This window comes from Centroberyx affinis, unplaced genomic scaffold (assembly GCF_046629955.1).
Source record: "Centroberyx affinis isolate AG114_WGS23_722 - 3 ecotype Tasmania unplaced genomic scaffold, CSIRO-AGI_Caff_v1 ptg000735l_1, whole genome shotgun sequence".
In the NCBI taxonomy this organism is placed as follows: Eukaryota; Metazoa; Chordata; class Actinopteri; order Beryciformes; family Berycidae; genus Centroberyx; species Centroberyx affinis.
Window position 1 is genome coordinate 104,407 of NW_027279349.1, and position 24,415 is coordinate 128,821.

Below are 24,415 nucleotides of genomic sequence, written 5' to 3' on the forward strand. Positions count from 1 at the left end.
TTATTGTTTGGGGGTTTTTTTTAAATAGAAAGTTGAATAAGGCATCCTATGCCAGCAGGCAACTTTATTCAACTAACAAAATACTTAATTTAAAGTACTCAATTCTATCACAGTGAAATGAAAATGCTAAAATTTATGTGAGGATATAAAATTCAAATAAAAGAAAAATCTAGTGAATGTACATTAAATATTTGTACAAAATACAGTATCATACCTATATTACTCAGATTTCATATTTAGGTTGTATTGATAATATTGAGGCTGCAGTAACAGGTGTGAATTTAGAACTTCACATACATTTTGATTTATTTCACTTTGATAGTATAGAGTAGTTTGTGAAATCTAAAAAAACGTTTCATATGATAAACTGTCAAGGTGTTCACAGACTTTGGTGCTCAAGTGTACAATGTTTGAATGTATTATGTCCTTGCATTTTTTAGATACAGACTATGCTTAAATACTCTTATTTCAGTGTGCCTTCAGTGATTTATTCCTCTTTAGACATGATTGCGCCATACAAGTTTTTCCTCATCAGGTGAACTTGCAGTTTTTCTGTCAACTACACAAAAGTCTATCCCCCTATTAATTAAGTGTAACATGGTGACGCCTGTTTCACTTCCTTTCTCTGTTATTTCTGGACCAGTGTGTTTGTGTGCAGAACAATAAACTTGCTGCTGTGTCGATAAGAGGAAATGCTCTGAGGCACTGGAGCGCGCTGGGCAGGGAGGAGAAAATGTTGTTTTTCACCTGCTATGGGCTAGAATAGAGCTGCACTGTATACTGTAGAGAATCAGTATGGACTTCATACCTAGCAGCTCTTTTGTTGGGACTCAGCTGCCGCTCTGACAGAAGCAAACCACCTTCACTTATGGCCAGTCTGGAGAGAAATCAGAAAATCCTGCTGGAATTGGTGAAACAGCCAGGCAATAACTTGTGTGCTGACTGTGAAGCTCCTGGTGAGTATGTTCGCAAAGAATAATGATTTAGAGAATTACACTGAGGAGTGTTCAGCTCATGATTCAACATTGAATTATACATTATTTCACAATTTGTTTATTTAAATGCAGATTTTGGGCAAACTGGCATTAGACTCATTTGAAGTTGTTTACCAACCAATGCATATTTTTTCAAAGTCCATTAATGTGAATTTTCTGAAAATATAAAGTTTAAAGAATAATGATGAAGTAGCCTGTGCCTCCAGGGCACGTGAGTTTGTTTGTTTGAACAGAACTATCTCCAAAATAATGGTGTCTAGCCAAGTCACATTTTATAATAAACTCTCATAAGGGGAAGTGTTCGCTACTTCTTACATTCTACCCAACAGTTAATCACCACCACTGACAGGAACACTAAATATAGGTGTGTGTGTGTGTGTGTGTGTGCGAGTGTGAGTGTGAGAGAGAGAGAGAGAGAGAGAGTACAATAGGTAACTACAATTAAAAAAGAAACTACAAAGAGGAAGTTCAGATATTTTATGCTTTATGTTGTTATGATTCAGCTGGTATACCCGCAAATTCTGTATTATAGTGTGTAGTTTTGTCCATTGGGGCTCAAACAGAATATGTGTCATGTTATTACTTCATCTCCTTCTTGCTGCTTGTTGCTCACAGAGCCTGACTGGGCCTCCTACACCCTCGGCGTGTTTGTGTGCCTGAACTGCTCAGGAACACATCGTGATTTGCCCGCGGTCAGCAGAGTCAAGTCCATACGTCTGGATTTCTGGGATGACTCACTAGTGGAGGTAGAGCTTGTATTCACCTTATACTGATAGTAAATAACCTCATCTGCCTGCTGTGTCCATGTTCTATTAGATTCTAATCAGTCATAAACTGGAGTAGGTGGGTTTATCCATAAGGAGCATACCCTTGGTCTAAGTATAATGATATCCTCTATTTGCTTTTCAATTCAATTTGAATCTCTCCTCTCTACCAATATGAAATGAATCAGGATATTTGTTGTTTTGCTAAATCTCATCATTCCAGTTCATGAAGGAGAGGGGCAATTCTGCAGCGAAGGCCATTTATGAGAAGTTTGTCCCTGCTTTTTTCTACCGGCCACGACAAACGGACTGCGCGTGAGTGCCTGCCACCTTGTTAACCTCCATTCACCTCATTAGCTCAGTGGAAGTGAAAACTGATGACTCAACGAATACTCCATTCAGTGGAGAAGTCCTGTTGTACATAAGAGGAACAAACACTCGAGGCTGGATGCCATGGTGGAGTCCATTCATCAGGATCCACTCTACATGTTTACCTTCATTATTAGCAGCGCGCTCGTGTTTTGTCCATAATGAGACATAACCGGGTATTCTGCTTTCCTCTTAGTGTTCTTAGGGATCAATGGATCCGGGCTAAGTATGAGAGAAGAGAATTCACAGGAGAGAACAACAACTTTCAGCAAGCTTATAGCTCAGGTAATTAAACTACCGATATGCTGACACAAATATATTCTTCCCATCAGCAAAACATTTAGAATTCTGCATACCAAGCAAAGAGGGGTTTTTTTCTATACAGCTCATAGGATGGGCGATTGATTTGGATTCTTCGCTTTATTCATATGTTCTATTGATTTGATCTATCTCATGCAGACCGGTTTGAGTCGACGCTGTGGAAGAAAGGCAAGGACAACAAGCAGTTCCTGAAGAGAACCTTCCTGCTGTCCCAGAAGGACTTCACTCTCAGATACTTTGTTAAAGAAGATGTGGGTAGCTCTTTTCCCCTTATTAATATGACCATTTTACAAACAAACACCTTTCCCTCCCAATCTTTTAAAATCCTTCATCGATCCTCTCCCCAAAACAGTCCAAGGTGCCAAAAGCTGTGATCTGCATGAAGGACCTGAATGCGGTTTTCCAGCCGGAGAAGATAGGTCACGCTCACGGTCTGCAGATCTCCTACCTGGAGGAGGAGCGCACCAGGAATCTGTTTGTTTACCATGAGAATGGGCAGGTGAGGCCAATCTCACACAACTAATAATATGTCATTTAATTTCCACTTGTTTTCCGATAAAGGGCCTGACAAATACAGCATGCAACAGCTGTAGAATGGACACCAAGGCCTGTATGTACAGTATAAAGCCTCTTGGAGTAGCAATGCTGATCCACAAGACCTGAAAGGCAAAACTGATCCAAGTTCAGCAAATCTATTATACATACTACCCCAGGATTCAGTGGGTTATCTAAAATGTATTAAACTGTACAGACAATATTTACTTTTTGGTATGTGAAATGATGCCAGCAAAATGTATATATATGAGGAGACATGCTAATCAATAAAATACAGTTTCCCTGATGCAGTCTCCTATATCCAATGCCTTATAGGTAATCGTATCCTGGTTCAACGCTCTTCGTGCAACACGCTTGGCCTACCTCCAGAAGAAAGATCCCAACGACGATAACGTGAGACATTTTCAAGTTTTCAGAAAAAAATATTTTTTGAGGAACTATCCTATAGCATCTTCTTGTATGATTTATTCAACTCTGCTACTTGTGTGTTTTTCCTTGTGCAGCTCGTATCTCAGATAACCCGAAATAATCTGAAGGAGGGGTACATGGAGAAAACTGGTCCAATGGTCAGTCAGACATCCAGCTGTCAAAATACTAGTCTTTTATTAAAACCTGTGTTGATTCCTGACCTGATTCCTCCCTCTCTCTCTCTCTCTCTCTCTCTCTCTCTCTCTCTCTCTCTCTCTCTCTCTCTCTGTGTTTAGCAGTGGGAGCCATTCAAGAAGAGGTGGTTCACACTGAGCTCAATAGACAGAAAGCTTCTCTACTTTAAATCGCCACTGGTAATACAGAATATGCCACAATATCCCCAATGTTTGCATGTGTATATGTGAGTGCATGTGTGTGTGTGTGTGTGCATGTGTGTGTGTCTGTTAGGCTTCCACTGATATGGATTTCTAAAGGCTGATTCGATAAATCTTTGTACTGAAGCCCATATGTTACATATATATGAGATATTCAAGATCTTTAAATTGGACCATGTTCATGCCAAAAGATTCCCCAAATCTTGGGTTTCCTGTGGAATTTTCAATTGAATTTCAATTTCAATTCAAGGTGTTTTTTGGCCAATATCCAGATTTAAATAAAATGCTAATGTATATGTGTATATTTTGCTTATACGCACTCTCTCCTCCAAGCATACATGTGTTTCTTTCTGCCCATAGGATGCGACAGAGGTGGGCGCTGTCTTCATTGGCACAGAGAGCCATCACTACTCGGTCAGTGAAGGCTCCCCCAGAGGCACGAGGGGGGCCGCTGGCACTGCGGCCTCACCCTGCAGACACCAGGCAGGCAGTTTGTGTTCATGTGTGAGCAGGAGCAGGAGCAGAAGGAGTGGCTGGAGGCCTTCAGGCAGGTCATCTCTCAACCCATGACCCTGCAGGACTACTCTAGTAAGATGCTACTGACTGTTGGTACAATTGTTAGCAATGTAGTTGGTAGGAACATACAGCAGATAACTTCATGTATGTTGTTATCAGAGGTAATATTCATGAATTAATGGTGAATTACATTGCAACACAACCACATGGGTGATTGTGAAGAGTTTTGATTCTTTCTTTCTTTCTTTCTTTCTTTCTTTCTTTCTTTCTTTCTTTCTTTCTTTCTTTCTTTCTTTCTTTCTTTCTGTCTTTCTTTCTTTCAGATGAAGCCAATTGGAGAAGAGGGAGGTGACTGCAGCAGCTCTACTTACTGGTTTGCAGCAGTTCAAGATGTGATATGAGGAGAAAACATCCTTTATGGGACTGAAAAATTTACTTCAACTGGATGTACCAAACTGTACCTGTACAGCACTGCGCAACACACTGACTGTTATTTTGAATTATGGTAACTTATTAACTACAGCACTTTGCATAGTCTGCACTGTCCGCGACTATAATGGGACAACATTGAGGCCTCACTGTCATAGCTGGGTCCAGGCTGCTTTATAACATTATGCAGAGATGACTGTCTTGACTTGTATTTGTTACATTTTTGTTGTTGTTACATTGTTGTACATACATTGTCGTCATGACAGTTCATGCCAGTAAACAAAAAATATTCACTGTCTGTCATAGATATTACTACTAATCTTTTTCTCAGTAAAATTTTTTCAATGAGTTTTGTTCAGAATATATAGGCTAGGTGGTCTAAATGAATACAAGAATCCCATTGACACAGAAAGCAAATTTCGCCTTTAAGTCTGCCTTAAGTCTCACATCCTTGTTCATGGGGAACTTGTCACTGGTTCAAAATGGAAAAACATGTTGAACAGCTTCTTAAAAGGTTAGAAATATGCTCTATATTCCATGAAAATGTCACTGATCTGGCAACACTGACCTGTGAGGAGAGAAATCCAAAAGGGTTGAGATTAAATAGGCAAACTGTGATGGTAACCACTCAAGGACAGAAAGTATTAGGCTGTGGTGAAACAGGAAATGGCTTCATGCATGTGAAAGTCTAATGTCATAATGAATTAATTGTAAATGGAAATGTTGAATGGAGTACACCAAGCAGTGTGAATTTGATGACACCACAACCTCAACCGCCTGGCATGTGATCCAGGTGGTCATGCTTATGAAAAGGAACAGCTAACTTCATAATCCGTCCATCTAGTTTCTAGTTGCTTATTCAAGTCAGGGTCGCAGTGACTGACCTCGTAGTCAGTCATGCCCAGTACACCTCCAAAACTTAAGTATAAATGTGCTTGCCACTACTGGATATGACTAGATATAAAGTTCAGTCTAAAGGAGTAGTAGGCTGCTATGTATTCATATTTAAATTATATAAAATCAGGTTTTCAGTTTATTTCTAGCCTATACTTTTTATTAATAAAAGAGTATATTTCAGTTGCATCTTCATAAATAGAGTCTGGACGAGCAAAAGTTTGCAGTATTTTGTCCCTTCACGCATGCCGTTGGTGTACATTCAGTTGTCTTGGCCCAGGACCTATCAATGCAGAGGACAGGGCGCGTTCACGATGTTGTCACTCAGTTTACAAGAATCCTTCATAAATAGGAGAAAATAACGGACAGCGTAAGCGGTAAAGCTTTTACAATGCACTGTAGGCCTAATTAACTGACCCTACGAACACGACATAAAAACTAGACATAATGTCGCGAACGCGCACCATCCTCTGCAATGCATTGATAAGAATGAGCCCCTGATATGGAGAAAAATAAAGATATCTCACTCTGCCCCTTTTCCACGTTAATCTCAGTATTTTGAATTGAATGTCAGAACTCAAACAAATATTCACATTTGGCTCTAATCCTCTTCCGTATGAGTCGTTATGTGACAATGCTTTGTAGCCTCTGCCTGGAAATAAATTGGTTAACGGTTATGCTCACGTTTGCAGACGAGAAAGTGGAGGATTTTTTAAGGATTGAGTGATTCCTCTTACAATATATGATCTTTGCTAGACCCACGCTGTCAGCTGGCTCGAGGGGGCGTGTGTTTGCTATGGAAAGCTGCTTCATGCATGCTAGCGTCCGCCCGCTAATGCTGTGTTGTAACATTCAAGTTTGTGTGCAGATTAGGTGAACACAGAGCAGCAGCTATCCACTGTGTCCAACTGCACCAGCCAGGTGGGACAGTTATCAAGTCATAGAGACGGCTGTCTGCACACTGCTGCCATCTTCTTATATAACTGACGGTTTGACACAGGTCTCATAAAACGACACAGTGACCGTTTAGTCTGTTTTGGACCAATGTAGCTCGGACCTAAAATGCAAACGTAGCTGCTAGCAAGCGAGCCAGGCCGTGTGAAGCTGGCTGGCTGTCTCATTCATCCGGACAGGAGCATAAATGTTTCTCACAAACCAATTTATCGAGTTGGTTCTCTACGCTGGCGAAGATGCGCAAAGACGTGAGGATATTATTAGTGGGAGAGCGTAAGTAAACAATTTATTTACCAGTCGTTTACAGTGTGTTAGGGATTTCTGGCTGTCAGTCAAGTCAACCTCTGATGTATTTTTTGCACTGCATGGATGCTACTAGCTGGATATGTGATGCTAACACCCACCTCCCCAAGTAGTGCCCCTTAATCGATGGTGTGAGGACGTTGGCTTTGTGTTCATTCACTCATGTATTGTCTATGTGGTAATCAGATATACAGTTCAGTTCAGTTCAGATCTTTATTGTCCCTCGAGGGGAAATTTGATTTGCAGTAACTAGAGGGCAAAAACACAAACACAACATACAAGAGGACATGGGACATTCATCACAACAGTTACAGCAAACAACCAAAAATGTATCTGTTCGTTAAAAGTATCAAACCATGGGAATGGTAGCCATAATAAAGTGCTGCTGAGCAGTGCAGTCAAGGTTTAGTGCAAATTAAGCACATTTATTGCACTTGGAACAAAGGAAAATGTAAACCTATTGCTTTTTACCCTGGGGGACCTGTATCTCACACACCACTCTACAAAGTCTTTCACAACTGGCCCATGATCGACCTCTCCATCCTGGAGCAGACTGATTAAAACAGTGTCATCTGCGAACTTCAAGAGATGCCTGTCAACTGCTTCTGGGATAGGGCACCATTAGCCCTGACTGCCTGGGGCCTACATGTTAAAAAGTCCATTACCCATTTCACCATGCCAGCATAAAGATTAAAAGTGGACAGTAGTTTACTGGCTAAAATGTGTGGTCGGATTGTATTAAAAGCTGAGGAGAAGTCTACAAATTAAAGCCGTGCATGAGTTTTTGTACCCTCGAGATGCTTGCCTTGTACAGATAATTAAATAAAGTAGTAGTAGCATCATCCACCCCTCTCTAATAGTTGTCACTGCATTCTTTGCATTGGCTTTGGGGTGTATGTACACAACCGTAACAAATATTTGGGGAAATTCGTGAGGGAGATAGAAGGGGAGCACAGACACAGACAGCAGCTAAGTGTCTGCAGTACACACCGTCTCTCTGACAGTGATATGTTTACACCACTGCTGGTTGACATAGAGGTAGACACCTCCCCTTTTTTACAGTAGTAGTAGTAGTAACCAGTAGTGGTTACCACATGTAGTGGTAAATATAAAGGTGGCATAAGACAAACAACGACTATTATAAACAAAAATCTGTTATTTTTTCATAAATACATTCATTTATGCTTTCCCCCTTTTCCCCATCATATAATTTACCTTGATGCTACTTACTATGTTGTACAGGCTACTGTGATTTAATGCCATGTAGATTAGTATCAGCCTAAAATGGTGGGGAAACTATTCCACAAATAAAAAGGTGGGTTACCTCAGGTCAGGTGGTTTCACCCTCCATTACATCCCTGCAGATATTGCAAGCTGTGCCCCACATTTCCCACATCTGAACACAGCATTGCTATCACTGTAGAGTCTGAAATATCACATTGCTTTTAGAGAGCCCGGCTCTGTCAGGTCTATCCATTAGGTTTCCACTTTTAGTGGAATATCTGGAGTACGCTGGAATTTAGAGAGGTGTATTCCAGACAGAGAAAGTCAAGGAATTTTATAAATTCTCTGGGAGTATCAGGGCATTTTACAAATGGGTCACTTTACAGGAATATACCAGAATGTGTTTTACAACTTGTTTCACACATACATTGCATTACATGTTAGATTTCAGCTGTTGTTCCACAGTTCCACTACAGCAATCCCAGCTGTAGTTATGGAAAGTCATGGAAAAGTCAGAGAGTGGGAGACCTGATCTATAGCTGGTACATTCACGTCAAAACTTCAGCCTCTGTTGTTGTCATGGTAATGAAAAATACCACCACTACTTGGCCTGTGTCCCCTGTTCATTGTAGCCATCTCACTGGTCCCTATCTTACTATGGTGAAACTGTCTTCATCCTGATCACATGGCCTGAATAGCTTCAAATTGATGGTAATTTCTTCATATTGCTTTGATAAATGATATCCTTATAGGTAGCACACTCATCTCAATTGTAATGATTTAGTTAGTTATCAAGTCTTGCCTGCAGGAATCAGCTTGTGCCAAGGAGACACACACACACACGCACACACACAGCAGTTTCTGAATCAGTTGGAGAAACAATATATCAGCCACATTTTCAATTATATGGTGGAGTGAGACTAGTTTCACTTTGTCTCATTTTCAAATTCTGCATATCTATTTCTCACTAGTCTGCATAAAAGCTGATATGCTTCAGATTATATGAATGCACACAATTAATCTTGCTAATAGAGGAGGAAGGTCGAGCAAATAGCAAATGTTGTATAAGCTAAGATCTAACAGAGAATTTCACTTTCACTCTCTCTCACTCCTCCTTTTACTTCTGCCTCCCTCTGCAGCCAAGGTGGGGAAGACTTCCCTCATCATGTCCCTGGTCAGCGAGGAGTTCCCAGACGTGGTATGGATAAATTATTAGCACTCCTACTCCATCAATGTGCTGTACTAGCAGACTCACACTACTAAGGCGTAATGGTGAATCTTGAGGATGTCCTTCCGCTCTGAGCTTCATGCATTTCTACCTGTGTACCGACTGCAGAGTTTGCACTGACTTGACTGTGCTAATAGCCAGTTGTGAGCATATCTGTCTTTGTGACAAGCGGGTGTATCACTTGTATCCCTCCCAGGTTCCCTACCGCGCTGAGGAGATCACCATACCTGCAGATGTCACACCAGAGAGAGTTCCCACACACATCGTAGACTATTCAGGTACTTTTAGGCCAAGGCTGTTCCTTATTTCTTTTGACTCCTCAGTGATTGGTAAATGGTTTCCATGGGATTTCAATTCAGTTGCATTCAACTTTGGTAAGCTTTAATATTTGGCAATCAAAACAGAAATTATGTCTTCAGCTCTTGTCAAGTTAACCATATTTTACTCGGCAAATTGAAACAGAGAAACACTTTTTTATATATAGAACTGGCTTGTCGAAAGTTATGGTTTTTAATACAGTTGTCTTGCATCCACAGAGGCAGAGCAGACAGACGAGCAGCTGTTTCAGGAGATCTCCAAGGTCAGTTTATTATCTATTCATGTGATAACCTGGAGAGAAGCGCTGAGTAAAAGTAGAAGCCTAATGGATGATTATGTTTGTCTCTCTTGTCATAGGCAAATGTGATTTGCATTGTCTACTCTGTCAACAACAAAAAGTCCATTGAAAAGGTTTGTCCTCATCACCAGTGATGCTAGCATTTCCATATTTTGTTCTGCAGTAAACGGTTAATAAAGATAACATTGAGGATACTGTCTGCTAATTGACTATTATTTTTGTATCACCTGTATGACGCTGGAATATGACTGTATGACGCTTATACAGAATAGGGGTAGCCTGTCAAAATAATGATAGTCTTTTCTATATTTTCTGCCCTTATTATTTGGGCAGGTGACCAGCCACTGGATCCCCCTCATCACTGACAACACAGACAAGGATAGTAGGTACGTAGTTGTATTTGAAAAGCCTGGTGATGATTTTATGTTGGCTATATTCTGGATTAATGACATACATAGGGAGGAAGAGGATACATGATACTCTCTCTGTGTGTGTGTGTGTGTGTGTGTGTGTGTGTGTGTGTGTGTGTGTGTGTGTGTGTGTGTGTGTGTGTGTGTGTGTGTGTGCGCGTGACAGCATGACCAGCTCCCAATACTGACTCACAACCCCGTGGAGAGTCTACAAAAGAATGATTGCTATAGCGAGAGGGCGTGCATATTCAACTTGGTTTTGAAGAGATGAGCTTAAGTCATAGGGTGGAAAATTTCTCACAATTGCTTTTCTGTGAGCAGCCACACTGGGGATGCTGCTATTCATATGATCAGATTCAGCTTGGTTCACCTCCCCCGCCCCTAAGATCGTCACTGTAAAATGACAAGCTCTTTTTTATGTCTGGGAAAATACCGTCATGTGTTTGTAGGACCTTATGAAATAGATGATGGCCAGTCTGGGATTATTATATGGTGTTGGCCTGATGTTAGCCAGGTGGCATTATTCTGTACGTTGCATAACACAGGGTGAAAGTCAAATGTTATGATGTAATTTATATAGTGTTAATATGATGCCATGTTTGTGTGTGTGTGTGTGTTGGTGTGTCCAGGGTTCCTCTGATCCTGGTGGGGAACAAGTCGGACCTGGTGGAGCACAGCAGCATGGAGACCATCCTGCCCATTATGAACCAGTACAGTGAGATAGAGACCTGTGTTGAGGTGAGAGAGTTTTGCTTGTACTACTATCCACCATTACTACTTTTTCCCCATCACTGAAACAAAGCAAAACTGTTGTGATGCTTCTGAATGCTACGTCTGTATTCATGTTTCATGTAGTAGCATTGCTGTGGTTTCAGAGACCAGACAGCCACACATGGGAGATTGTGTTGCCCAGGAAACAACAGGTCAAATGGTACATAAAGACAAAGGGAAATCAATATCTCAGTGGCCTAGTCATTCGTACACAGAACCCAGAAAAGGGAAGAATCATGAGAGTAGTTCAACAAATGCTTTTTGTTCCATATCATTGCTGTCGGGTGAAAACCTTGTATTTCCAAAATGTCAACCTTTCAGAAGAAGAAAAGCAGTTTTTTTGTTTTAACTTGATCACCATCTATTTTGGAGTTTAACCAATGGAGTTTGAAAGGGTTTTACAAGCCCAAGGATGGTAAAATTTTCTCAACGCATAGAAGACCATGTAGTCCTTCAGTTGAAGTGAAAACATGAAAATCACCAAAATTGGAGTTACAAGGTTTTCACATGATAACAGCAATATGTAGACAGAAAGTGACTACAGCTTACAATTTTTCAGTTTGCTTGGTGTAAAGCTGGCCCAAGATGAGGACATTTTCTCTCTGTATCTTTTCCCTTTATCTCTCAATTACAGTGACATGCCTGGTAATCTGGTGTCCATCAGTAACAGCCTTTACAACCTTTACTCCTACACATTCTTTATGAGCCTGACCTTCACCCGAACTAAGCATGTGTTTCTCTCATGAGTGGAATAACATCCATGTGTGAATCATGTGTTTTTGCATACAGATGTCTGTTTGCAACTGGGTTCACAGTAAATGCAGCCAATTTGTAGGAGTCTGCAGCATAGTCAGTTTTATAGATTGCTTTATTAGCTGGTTGATCTGTTAACTTAATCAAGCATTTATTCTTTGTTCCTGGTAATGGTCTTACTTCCCTTTTTAAACTTCCTGCCAATCTCTGCCAAGATTTTTGTTTTTTTTATTAAATGGTATACAGTGGTGAGTGATTGGTGTTTTGCTTCCATGTGTGTTTATCTTCTTCACTGTCTCCAGTGCTGAGTTGACTGTCATTAGCCTTCCTCTCGTGTCACTGACCTCTATCTAGTAATGGGGCAGCAGCTATGTTTTGCCAGACCGGTTAATTTAGACCAGGTGATCCTGTGTGCTAATACCCTGTCTGGCTGTGACTTGACACGCACACACACACACACACACACACACACACATACAAACAGACAGGTAGGCAGACAGGCAGGGATGGCCCTACTTTGCCACGTCACAGAAGCAGTGCTACCATTTCAGTGCACTGTAATATTGAAAAGCAAGCATACGTGTGTATAACTGAATCCCCTTGTTATATTTTCCCCATGTTTCTAGTGTTCAGCAAAGAACCTGAAGAACATCTCCGAGCTGTTCTATTATGCCCAAAAGGCAGTTCTTCACCCCACCGGTCCCCTCTACTGTCCAGAGAAAAAAGATGTAAGAGAAAGGATAAACTATGGAATACTTCTGCACCACTGTTTGAGTTAGCAAAATGATTCTCACCTGGTTTTACATCAAGACCTATATTTGACCTTCTCTATGAAGTTGCAATGGATTATGTAACGCAGTATTTGGATGTCTATGTTGCCGTCAGCCCACAGTTCTGTCAGAGCATTTCGCAGCCCACCGAGTTCTAAGGCTAATAAGTTCTAATTTTTGTTTTAGTGACTGTTTGAATTGCCTCTTTGATTCCCAGATGAAGTCACTTTGTGTTAAAGCCCTGAGTCGGATCTTCAAAGTGTCTGACCTAGACAACGACGGGATTCTCAATGATAACGAGCTCAACTTCTTCCAGGTAAGTCAACTGACGACTACTGAAGCTGACAATCAACAGTGGATATAGTATGCAGTAGAATTTGCAAATTATGTTTTTTGCTTTTTGGATGATCATGATGTTTTTGTCTGTGTGTGTGTGTGTGTGTTTACAGAGGACGTGCTTCAACACCCCGCTAGCGCCTCAGGCCCTAGAGGATGTAAAAAATGTGGTGAGGAAGAATGTGAGCGACGGAGTGTGTGACAACGGCCTCACTCTGAAAGGTAGGGAGGGGTGAACTGACTGACTTTGGCAGGGTGGCTGTCTGACTTACAGATAGTAGTGTTAGAAACAAAAGTTCAGTTGACAATGGCAAATTTGAGAAATGTTCCTCATGTTGTGTAGTACACACAAAAACACCGTTACACTACTCCTAACTATGTTGTTGTGTGTTTCTGTTTCCACTCCAGGTTTCCTGTTCCTCCACACTCTGTTCATTCAGCGAGGTCGCCACGAAACCACCTGGACGGTGCTGAGGAGGTTCGGATATGATGATGACCTGGAGCTGCACCAGGACTACCTCTTCCCCGCGTGAGTCTAGCTCCGACCCTTCAGACAGCTGGTGTCTCTGTTGGTACACTGTTAAAAATGTATCGTACCAACTCTTACCTGTGTGTGTCTAGCTCTGCTTCCTTAAAAAAAAAAAAATGTTTTTGCACCTCAATATATTTCCATTCAAATGTACTGTGAAACTTTGTTCTTCAACCTTAAATGACTGATTCCCCTCATAGTGTACTCATTACACACATGCATTCCCTCACACACTATTCCTCTTTTGAAGGTAATGCAGTGTTTGTCCTGACACATAATGTTATTTCTGTTGGTATAGCTTTAATATCCCTGATTTTATCCCACTGTCACCACTTGCCAATGTCCTCAATCAAACTGTTTTTTATCTTTACAGCCAGTATTGTTTACTCTGTTTATCTTTTTGTCCTCCCCAGGCTCTTTGAATCCAACTGTGTCAATTTACATTTCCACATTTCACCCTCTCCAGGTTGAAAATTCCTCCAGATTGCACCACAGAGCTCAACCACAACGCCTACCTCTTCCTCCAGAGCGTCTTTGACAAACATGACAAGGTACCGTACGTCCGCTCCTGTGTTTACTTCAGTCTCTGCCCAGGAAAGGTACTTACAGGAAGCTGTTCAGTACTGAAATACACTCCTAAGGCCAGCGCTGGCTGCCCGCTGAGGCTTGATTTAACTCCTTGCCACTGACGAGGGATTGGCAGGACAGAGAATAGCTGCGGGGCGAGAGTGAGAGTCGAGGAGCGAAAGTGGCAGCTTGTGCCAAGATCTGCTTTCTGTCGTGTGATTAGTGTCCAACTGTGCGTGGGGGCTTCGAGGGTCGTGTTTTTTTTTCTTAGCGAGGGTTGATAGGCTGCGAACAGAGTGGCTTTTCGTGCCTTTGCTGCGTACCGAATGGACATGTTGAGTGTTGTTTTTCCCTTACATTTCTCTTAAAATCTATAGTAAACGAGGGCAGCGCTTTCAGCTTTCAGCAACCCCATTTATCCCTTCTCAGTTCAGTTCAGTTCAGTTCAGTTCAGTTCAGGTCTTTATTGTCCCACAACGGGAAATTCATTTTGCAGCAAGGCATAATAAAAACAATAAGAACACAATGCCATGTAGTACAGTACAAATACAAACGATTCCATATAATAAGAGTCCTTAAAATAAAATGCTGAAGTTTGCAAAAATGCAGAAGTAAAAACTGCAACATTTACATTTGTGTGCGAATGCATCATATTTATTGCACATGGGATAAATAAAATTAATAAATTACTCCTGCCTTCACCCCCAATTTCCATATTTTGGGGTAGCTCTTCTTCCTCTCCACCGCTAACCAACCAATGAACCGTCTTTGTGTTATTTCAGGACCGTGACTGTGCCTTGTCACCAGAGGAGCTGAGGGACCTGTTTGATGTGTTTCCCTACATGCCCTGGGGTCCGGATGTCAACAACACAGTGTGCACCAACGACCAGGGCTGGATCACCTACCAGGGATATCTGTCACAGTGGACGTAAGTGGGCCATTCAGATACATTGAAACTAACTTTGTCATTTTCAAAGTTGTTTTCAGGGATAATCTGTTTACCTATCTGGGTGGATGTAAAAAACACATCATCACACTTCAATCACACTGACTAGGCAAGGTTGTATCTGTCTAGTGAATCACTTTCCATTTTCCTTACTTTCTGTCCAGGCTCACAACCTATCTGGACGTCCAACGATGCCTGGAGTATTTGGGCTACCTTGGTTACTCCATCATCGCCGAGCAGGAGTCCCACGCAGCGGGAATCACAGGTGAAATTCCATATGTGTGACTCATATGTGCCGTGGATATTATTCAGCATCATATTGAAGGCTAACCTCATTGTCCCTTTCTGGATTTTACTGTATAATCATGGAGTCAGTGATCACATCAGTCAGTCACCACTGTCTCATAATGCCGAACAGCTGTTGGAGAGTTGATGCAGCAGCTTAAACTGACTACAGGCATGCGTTGCGTACTGCAGCAGTCTAAAGTGATCCTCTGATGCCCATGTGTGTCTGGTCCCCCCCCCCCCCGCAGTGACCCGGGATAAGAAGATTGACTTGCAGAAGAAGCAGACCCAGCGCAGCGTCTTCCGCTGCAACATCTTTGGAGACGTTAGCAGCGGCAAGAGCGGCTTCCTCCAAGCTTTCCTGGGCAGAAACCTCATGGTGAGCACAGATAAACACCAGTGATGAAAACGCAGCATCACAATGCAGACACTTGAATTTCCCTTTGCCATATACATAGACTGATATTTCACTATGTAATGTAATCAAAACAATATTACCTTTGCTCCTTCATCAGCTTCTCACCCCACAGACACTGCAAAAAGAAAACATTATGTATTACATCTATGTACTTTATTTCACTCCAGTTTTCCAGGACAGAAACAGAAACCTGATTATGATTTTTTTTATAATCACAGATAACGAAAATACAGTATCAAAACACACTCCTGTGTCCTATGATACTGATATTCCCCATTGCTGCATGAAACCACAGGTTACCTCATATCAAGATCTGTTTTACATGATGTTTCTCTCCTGCTCTTCTCTCAGCGCCAAAAGGTAGTTCGAGAGGAACACCGATCCTACTATGCCATCAGCACCACCTATGTTTACGGCCAGGAGAAATACCTCCTGGTGAGTATCATACTAATGATGCTTGAATTTGTAGCAATATTTTTGGATTATTGAATTGGAGCGTTTTACTGCTAGTAGAAAATAATCCTTCCCTAATTGATTTGCCTCATTTCTCATACTTTTCGCACTCATATTCTTACTTAGATTGTATTTTTCTTTGCTGTGTCGTGTTACTAGACACAGGGATATTGGGTCTAAGATTTCCTGCCAGTCCACACCAACACCAGAATTTAATTAGGGCAAATCTACGGATGGGACGCTCTTCTCTGTTACAGCTCTGATTTGTGATTTAGGCGGATTAAAATCTTGCCTAGTGCAGCTTTATGTCTTATCTGATGTTAAAGGAGGGCTCTTCCTCCACGATATGGCATACTGTATATTCTGCTTGCTTACTGGATAGTACTCTGGATTTGCCTCTGAACATCCTCTCCTCTCCTCTCCTCTCTTCAGCTCCACGAAGTCTTCCCCGACTTCGACTACCTGTCTGATGCCGACCTGGCCTGTGACACTGTCTGCCTGGTCTATGACGTCAGCAACCCTCACTCCTTTGAATACTGCGCCAAAGTCTTCAAGGTAAAAACGGATAAACTTGTGTGCGCTGCGCACTTTCTCTCCAAAGAAAAATGCTTGTTCGCCCATGGAATTTGGACGACGTTTTATGATCAGTTACCCCCTCTTTTTCCCCCACAGCAATACTTCATGGACAGCAAGATCCCCTGCATGATGATAGCAGCGAAGTCGGACTTGCCGGAGATCAAGCAGCTGTACGCCTGCAGCCCCCTGGAGTTCTGCAGGAAGCACAAGATGCCGCCTCCTCAGTCCTTCACCTGCAACACCGCAGCAGCACCCAGCAAAGACATCTACATCAAACTCACCACTATGGCCATGCACCCGTACGTATACATGCACTTCGTAAACCAGCTTTGCCTAAATGTGTTACAGCAATTTCACTCATTGGCCGCCCCAATATGGCAGCCGAGGTAGCCGTTTTGAAATTTGAGGACTTCATTACCCAGAAATTGGGTAGCGTGATGTCAGCAAAATGCACCAGTTAGTCAGTAAAATTAATAAAATTTCTTGTTTGCTGCTGTTTAGAAGACAGTTTTGCATTTCACTCTGACTGTAAGTTTCGATATGTCGCAGAGATTTCCTGCCAGTGTTCATACTCGATACCAGAAATTAATTTGTCTCAGTTAGTGGGGATAGGACGCTCTTCTTTATTGCAGCCCCACTTCATAATTCAGTGTGATAAGACAGGTAGATATTTACATAAAAGTCTTCACTAGTGCAGCTTTAATGGTTCTGTTAAGCAAAAACCGGTCAGGTCTTTCTTCACCTGGTTAGGATTTGCCTATATAAGAACAAAGCCTGTGCTCAAAATCCCCAAAAAAGCCTTGGTAATTTCCGTCGCTCTGCCTCCTCCCGCAGGATAAACTCGCTCCCCGCGGGGTTGTGTTCCTGCTCTTTGCGAGTGTCAGTGTCTGACATCATGTACTACAAATCTACACGCATTAATGCACTTTGCTGCCCTTTGGAGACGTCGCTTTCAATCTGGCGCGACAGTGTTTTCACAGCGTAGGTAAACGGGACTCCCCGCTGAGCACTAGCGTTGATCCCTCCCTGAGGTCCGCGCTCCTGCAGTCAGTTAGACTGCAGTTCACTGTCAACACACACACACACACACACACACACAGCACCTCTCCGCCCGTCAGCCAGTTACATAATCACACACACACTACACCAGCCCTTCTTAGGTAAGCCGTAATCCACAGCCTAGTCAACTACATACACAGTCATGCATCCACAAAAACAGATACACACAAATGTGGTCTAAATATATTTTGGTTTTGTTAATCCGTGAATTGGTGAGAGGAATGTAATGAAATAGAAATGCATTTTTTTTCCAATCCTTCTGTAGAAGATGTTTTTGTTTGGTAGGAATTTTAATTAGTGTGCCTTTACTGTCTGTTGGATTTACTGTTTAAGAAGGCAAGAGTTTGTTTTGCATCCACACAGGACGAGTACATTCTAATGAGTCGAATTCCAGGACGTGACTAAATTTAGTGAATTTGGGCTGTAAACAATCCTGTTTGAGTCCCTGAGCTTATCTAGTTAAAATGCCCATTCAGAGATTAGAGCACTTGACTCCAGAGGTGTTAAAGATTAGATCACAGTGTGGCCGGTTTCCCGTCACCTAGATCGTTCTCCAAGTATTCAGATAATCCCATTCGATCTCATTGGATAGACATTTTTATCCTCCTCATCTTTCCTTTTGTCTTTCTCGGATCATGGCTCCCAAGTCATGAGTCACAGACAGATGGACTCCTGTGATGGTGGCGGCAGCGCGTCTTTCAACTCTAACTTACTTTTCTTCTTGTGTCTTGCTCCCGTACGTGTATCCCACTGTGTGTTGGTGTGTGCGTATGTTTTTACCCGTGTGTGTGTGTGTGTGTGTGTGTGTGTGTGTGTGTGTGTGTTCCCCGCCTCTCTCCTCAGCCACGCCCGGCTGCGCTGCATGTGCACCTGTAACCGGTGCACCTTCTGCTTGTGTCAGAACTTCCTCAACTCCGAGCTGCTGCAGACGGTCAGGGCCAAACTCTACGCTGTCGTACTCAGCAGGTCCTCTTCACCTCCTACCACTACAGCTGCCTTCTCTTCTCTCTTCTCTGTTATCATCATCATCATCATCATCACTCCACGCTGTCTTTTCCCTTTCATTTCTCTTCTTTTTTTTTTTTTTCATTCTGCCATTCTTTGCAGAGTTGTTTTGTTTCATTTGAGGCATATCATTTTCTCAGGATGACGCCTCAAATGGAGCACAGCAGGTTGTTGCAAGTGCTACCTTATGTGACTCTTGCCAGCAAACACTTTACAGATTGCAGTGCGCAGGAGGCGGGCAAGCACAGCATTTTCACAATATGATATTATGGCATGGTAAAAGTTCATATTAAAACAGCTTTAGAGACTGTTTTGAACTGATATCAGAAAGATATTTAGGTCCTGAATTCACAAAACGATGCAGGTAGCAGCTACAAACATTTTGGTACAATATTTACACAGGTTTCAACACTGATGCAGGCCATTGTATTACATCTGTTCAATGCATAGACCATAAAAAATAGGATTCAATGTCAAAATGTTTGCTGGGTCTCTTCACCCCTCATTTGCTGTCACTTTCACTTGGGTATCATCATCTTCCCTTAACCTTTCTTTGTCCTTATTTTTCCATTTGGTTATGCAATGCAGAAGCGCATCCTTTTGTACTTCTAAGTTTCTCTCGCTCTCTATCTTCCCGCCGTCTTCCTCTTTTTCCTTTGTTTCACTCTGTCGTCAAAGCTGTTCAGTCCCTTTTTCCTCCCCTATAGCAACTCTTTCACTCTGATATCATCATCTTCTTCCTGTTGTCTTCTTTTTTTCTTTTCCAACTTTCTTAATTTTGATATTCTTTGCAAAGTTTCAGAGTTAGAGGCAGCTTTTTCCATTTTCATCCCAGGCCCACGGTCATTCGGTTGTCGTTCACAACAACGGGTTGTTTTCCTCTTTGCTCATGTCAACATGACTATTCCGTCTCATCAAACAGAGAGATCATAACTCATATTCGGTCCTGCTGTCTCATGTCATAACCCTAAGCCCGTGTGTTTCACTTTCTTTTCCTTCATCATCTCCATGCTCTGAAGTCCCATCCCTGTTGTTGTGTTCTTTCATCATTTAATCCACATCTTTCTTCACACGCTCATGTTATCTTATTCCTTTTGTCATCTTCCTTGTTGATACTAAATAAGACTTTTCAGATTTGTTGTGAAGTTACGAGATATCACTTTTTAGGGACTGTCCTCATATTGTGCATGATTTGTTTTTATAGGCCATGTTATTAGATGATATATTATGTATTAGATTATGTTACTAGGTTATGTAAAAGGTATTACATGATGCGGCTGAGTTGCGTATCTGCCCCAGTTATGAGTACTTTGTGATTTTTCTGACTGGTGTCTCCTTCTGTTTGTCACTCTGTTTCCATCTTTTTCTCTTTATCATCCCCTCTTTACTCTCTCTCATACTACTTGTTCCTTTATCTCCCTGTCTGTATCTCCGTCCATCTGTATCTTTTGGCCTGTCTCTCTCTCTTTCTGGTTCGCAGACATGTAAGCCAGGTAGACCTGAAGAGCTCTACCTTCTGGCTGAGGGCGAGTGTCGGGGCCACAGTGTTCGCAGTGCTGGGCTTCGCCATGTACAGAGTGCTGCTCAAACCACGGTGATCCTCGGACACACAGACCAACCCCCTAACCCTTACTTTTGACCCAGTGTAGTCACATTAAGCTATCCCACACACGTTCAGAAAATGAAAGATGACATTTTGAATACGGTGAAAGTTAGGGATGGGACGATATATCGAAATTCAAGATATCGCAATACAAAAATGTGACAATACGTATTGCGGGGCAGAAAAATGAATTGCGATATTAACTACATTTTATTCTGCTGTAGTAATCACAGTTGAAACGGCTTGACCATCACAATTTCACAAGCTTATCGAATTATATTATTTGCACTTTGTAAAGACATTTTTAAATTGTTGTTTACATTCTAGCAAGACAATGCCATTACTAGATAGATTTGTGGCTCAGAAATAAACATAATTCTGCACAGTCATACTTTGTTGTCATTGAACTTTTATTTATTACATCGTATTGTGGTTGTATTGAATCGTGAACCCCATAACACATATAAAATCGTATTGTGAGATAAGTGTATCGTCCCATCCCTAATGAAAATCCGTCATGGTTTTGTGGTATAAAGTATCCCAATCGGTAAAAGATTTTTTTATTTGAAACTTTGTTTCTTCTTTACAATTTCATTATATATTTCTCCTCGTAGGAATAAAGGTGAAAAATATTTAATTTTGTACCAATATTGCTAATTTGCTGTCTCCATTTGTCTGCAAGTATTTGCTCAAAGTACAGATAATATATTTATATTTGTATTGAAAATGAGGGTAACTGCTGATGAGCCTTAGTGAGTTGAACATATATAGCTATTTTTTTGGTTGCCTGCTGATTGAAATGGTGAACAACTCGGTGTTAATCACTTTAAATAGGGAGTGAAGTATGCAATAGGATTAGTGATCTTAGTAAGACTGAACAAATATGTAAATACTGTATATATAACATATTAGATGGTACATTTGTTTGTCCTTGTCCAGAAGGGACATGTGTGAAGTGGCTCCAGGATTCACACTCAAAACATGGAATGCAACACTATTGGTTTAAAAACCAGGTCATGAACTGCACTGAAAGCACTGCAAACATTAACACTGATCGCAGACATTGACTTAACATTACATGCTTGGTTGCACACTTTGTATGTTTGTACATCTGAACAGGTCAGCGCTTTGATCAATGGACGTTAATGTGTGGAAGGGCCTTAGTGCATATTACCACTTCTGACTGTAAGACAGTAGCTGCTGCTTCCCTTCCATGTCTTCCCACGTTGGTCACTTTACCTTTTGAGTACGGGAATCTCCACTGTACAGTCATTCCGTATCAAGAGCTGTGTTTGCATGCTTCAGAATTCCTGACCACATTCCAGTGTTTGAACTTTATTGTAACTGATGACCATTTTGCCACATCGCTTACCAGCTCCCAATAATCCAGGAGCATATTCATTAGCATCTCAAAATAGGAGCGCTGATCAGAGAGCAGTTTGCCTCGTCAGTCATAGTCAAGCCAGTATGGTCTTTTGACCCTTGTGGTGATCCCAGATCAGCCCTCCTGTTTGCAGAAGCTGCATTAACGTGGCCCCAGATGTTCATTTCCATTACCCTCCCACTATCTACCAAGGATCACTTTGGTTTATTCACTCACCCCTGCCTTTCCAGAAGTTTATAATAAACAAATAAACCTATTATATTCAGTGTGATCGCATTTGTTCTTTCAGTTTACCAAAAACCTGAAATGACTCATCTTTGCTTACTTTACGTTCAGTGTTTTCATGTTCTCATTTTATAAATAGAATTTCCCATTTGAGTCAAGATCTGAAACAGTTTCTGAAGACTTTTTTTTTTATTTTTCTGGACAGAACTGATTTGTTTACCTTCTTTATAGATCCCTCTAGCTCCCTGACTGCACTGCAGTGGAGGATAGTGTATTACCCCCTGAAGACAATTATACAAGCAGTATTTTTTAGTAAGTCACCAATAATTATCACCAACAGCATTTATCATTTGATTGGAGCATGTGGTGATGGGATAACTTATATACCCACAAGAGGGCAGCATCGTTTAAACAAGGAAAAATCCCCACCAGTGACTAACTAAAACTCTTGATGTCACTAAATTGAAAAGCTGTCATGCAGGGCTAAAAATACAGCGTGAAACTGACTCAAGCTTGCTCTTGTCTTAAGAGGAAGTGCTGCACACCAGCTTCTATAATGAGGGTTGCAATAGTGTGAGATCATGTTGGAGGCGTTAGTGATGATGTTCAAGATAGGTCTTTTCTGTTTCTGTATGGGAAGAGATGGCTCAAACTATCATTTTTGCAGCATTTTACACATAAAGTCATAAAATGCTAATCACTGGCTACAAAAAAGGACCAGAAAACATTTCAATTTCCAATATCAACCAGCATATTAGTCCGGAGCAGCTATGGTTGAACCAGCTGGGCAGTGTGAAATGACTTATTCATGAGGAGTGTGGCAGAGAGGATTATGTCTGGTTTACTCAGAGCCTTGACCTTGAATTTTCATGTCTTCCAGGCCTGTAAAGCTCACACCGACTACTTTGCTTGCTATGTTGATTTCAGTTTTTTGTCTGTGCAACAGTTGCATTTCCATACTACTGGATTACAGAGAAAGATGAAATCACCAGTGGCATGTAACCAGTAATTTCTGGAGTTGTTGTATAGCGCAGAACCAAAACCGTGTTAAATTTAGCGGTGGGACACAAGTTCAAACATACTAGTACATACTAGTTCACATGGAGAACCATTAAAAAGGCCCACAGTCTATTTTGGATGGTAGCCCATAGTTTAAGGCACACTACTTTTGGACATCTGTGGGTGTCTCGTCTGGTGCGGCTGCTTTGTCAGGATATTTAAAGCACCACTGCTTCTCCCACTAATGAGTATCTGTAATTATGTGAGACAGTCAGACGCTGTACTGCATAAGAGCTCCAATTTAATCATGAAAATAAAGTCCTCTGCCAGTATACCTTCCACCCTCTGATGATGCTAATTACGCAATCTAAAGGTGTCTGTGTTTTTTGATGAAGACCTGTCCTCACCTTTTACTGAGAGAACAGTCAGTACCTACAAACAGCTTTGTGTGTGTGTGTGTGTGTGAGCGAGAGTGTGCACCTCCCCATAGTTGACACTGAAAAGAAAGCAGTACTCCTCAGTAGTTACATGATTTATACATAAGCAAGGTTCTCCCACATAGCAGGTGTTTTCTCTGCTGTGTATCTTCACTTTCTCGTTCTCTCACCCTCTCTTGTTCACGCTCTTCTCTCCTATCACCCGGTTTCCCTCCATCTCTCTCTCTCTCTCTCTCTCTCTCTCTCTCCCTCTCCCTCCCTCTCCCTCTCTCTCTCCGGTGTTAGCACATGGCTTGTGAAAGCAGAGACTTGTCAAAGCTGCTTTTTGCCCAATTAGCTGCTTTTTAATGGGCTCCTCCTAACATCCCCACTGCTGAGCCAATGCTACATTTCCCTCACTGCCTGCCTGGTAATGTGGAGGATGGAGTGTGTTCTGTCCCAGTGAGGACAGAACGACAAGAAGTGTGTGTGTGTGAGAGAGAGGGAGAGAGAAACTATAGCCAAGTCATGTAGTCACAGATCAGTTTATGGAATACTCAACAAGCATAGATGCAAATGGGCCTGATATTATGTTTTTAAACTTTCTGTTAAGTGTGACCCTTATAAGAGACTTTGAAAACATTTTGCCAGAAGAAAGCCAGGTCATATAGTCTTATTATTCATCCAATCCATACACAGTTGTTTAATGCAGTTTCACCCTGTAATGGCTTTTGATTGGTTGCATTGGTCATTGATTGATTTTTAATTAGATAATTTTCAAACGTCTGACCTTGTGGAAAGGATTTTGTCTCTGGGTTCGGTTCAACATCAGTTCTGTATGAAGGTGAAAGAGTAGATTCTGATAAAAACACAAGTATCCAAACACTCAATGTGCCAAGTTTGAGCTGACTTAAGATTCAGCCAAGAGATGTTCATACC

The 24,415-nt window shown here is 41.6% G+C and overlaps 1 protein-coding gene and 1 pseudogene across 2 annotated transcripts; both read left to right on the forward strand.

Moving 5' to 3' along the window:
• The first annotated feature begins 692 nt into the window (after positions 1–692).
• Positions 693–6,138, forward strand: LOC139644432 (arf-GAP with dual PH domain-containing protein 2-like; annotated as a pseudogene).
• Positions 6,139–6,652: 514 nt separating this feature from the next.
• Positions 6,653–22,061, forward strand: rhot1b (ras homolog family member T1). Of its 2 annotated transcripts, XM_071519774.1 has the most exons (20): positions 6,653–6,873; positions 9,267–9,325; positions 9,552–9,633; positions 9,892–9,935; positions 10,031–10,084; positions 10,305–10,357; positions 11,011–11,119; positions 12,532–12,633; positions 12,893–12,991; positions 13,125–13,233; positions 13,420–13,540; positions 14,007–14,091; positions 14,890–15,035; positions 15,218–15,318; positions 15,587–15,717; positions 16,108–16,191; positions 16,642–16,764; positions 16,882–17,084; positions 18,688–18,810; positions 20,330–22,061. In XM_071519774.1, exons 1-20 carry the CDS (start codon positions 6,837–6,839, stop codon positions 20,445–20,447), a joined length of 1,983 nt encoding a protein of 660 aa, XP_071375875.1. In that variant the 5' UTR covers positions 6,653–6,836; the 3' UTR covers positions 20,448–22,061. The 2 variants fall into 2 exon arrangements, with proteins under 2 accessions (XP_071375875.1, XP_071375876.1); XM_071519775.1 differs by lacking the exon at positions 18,688–18,810.
• Positions 22,062–24,415: the final 2,354 nt, after the last annotated feature.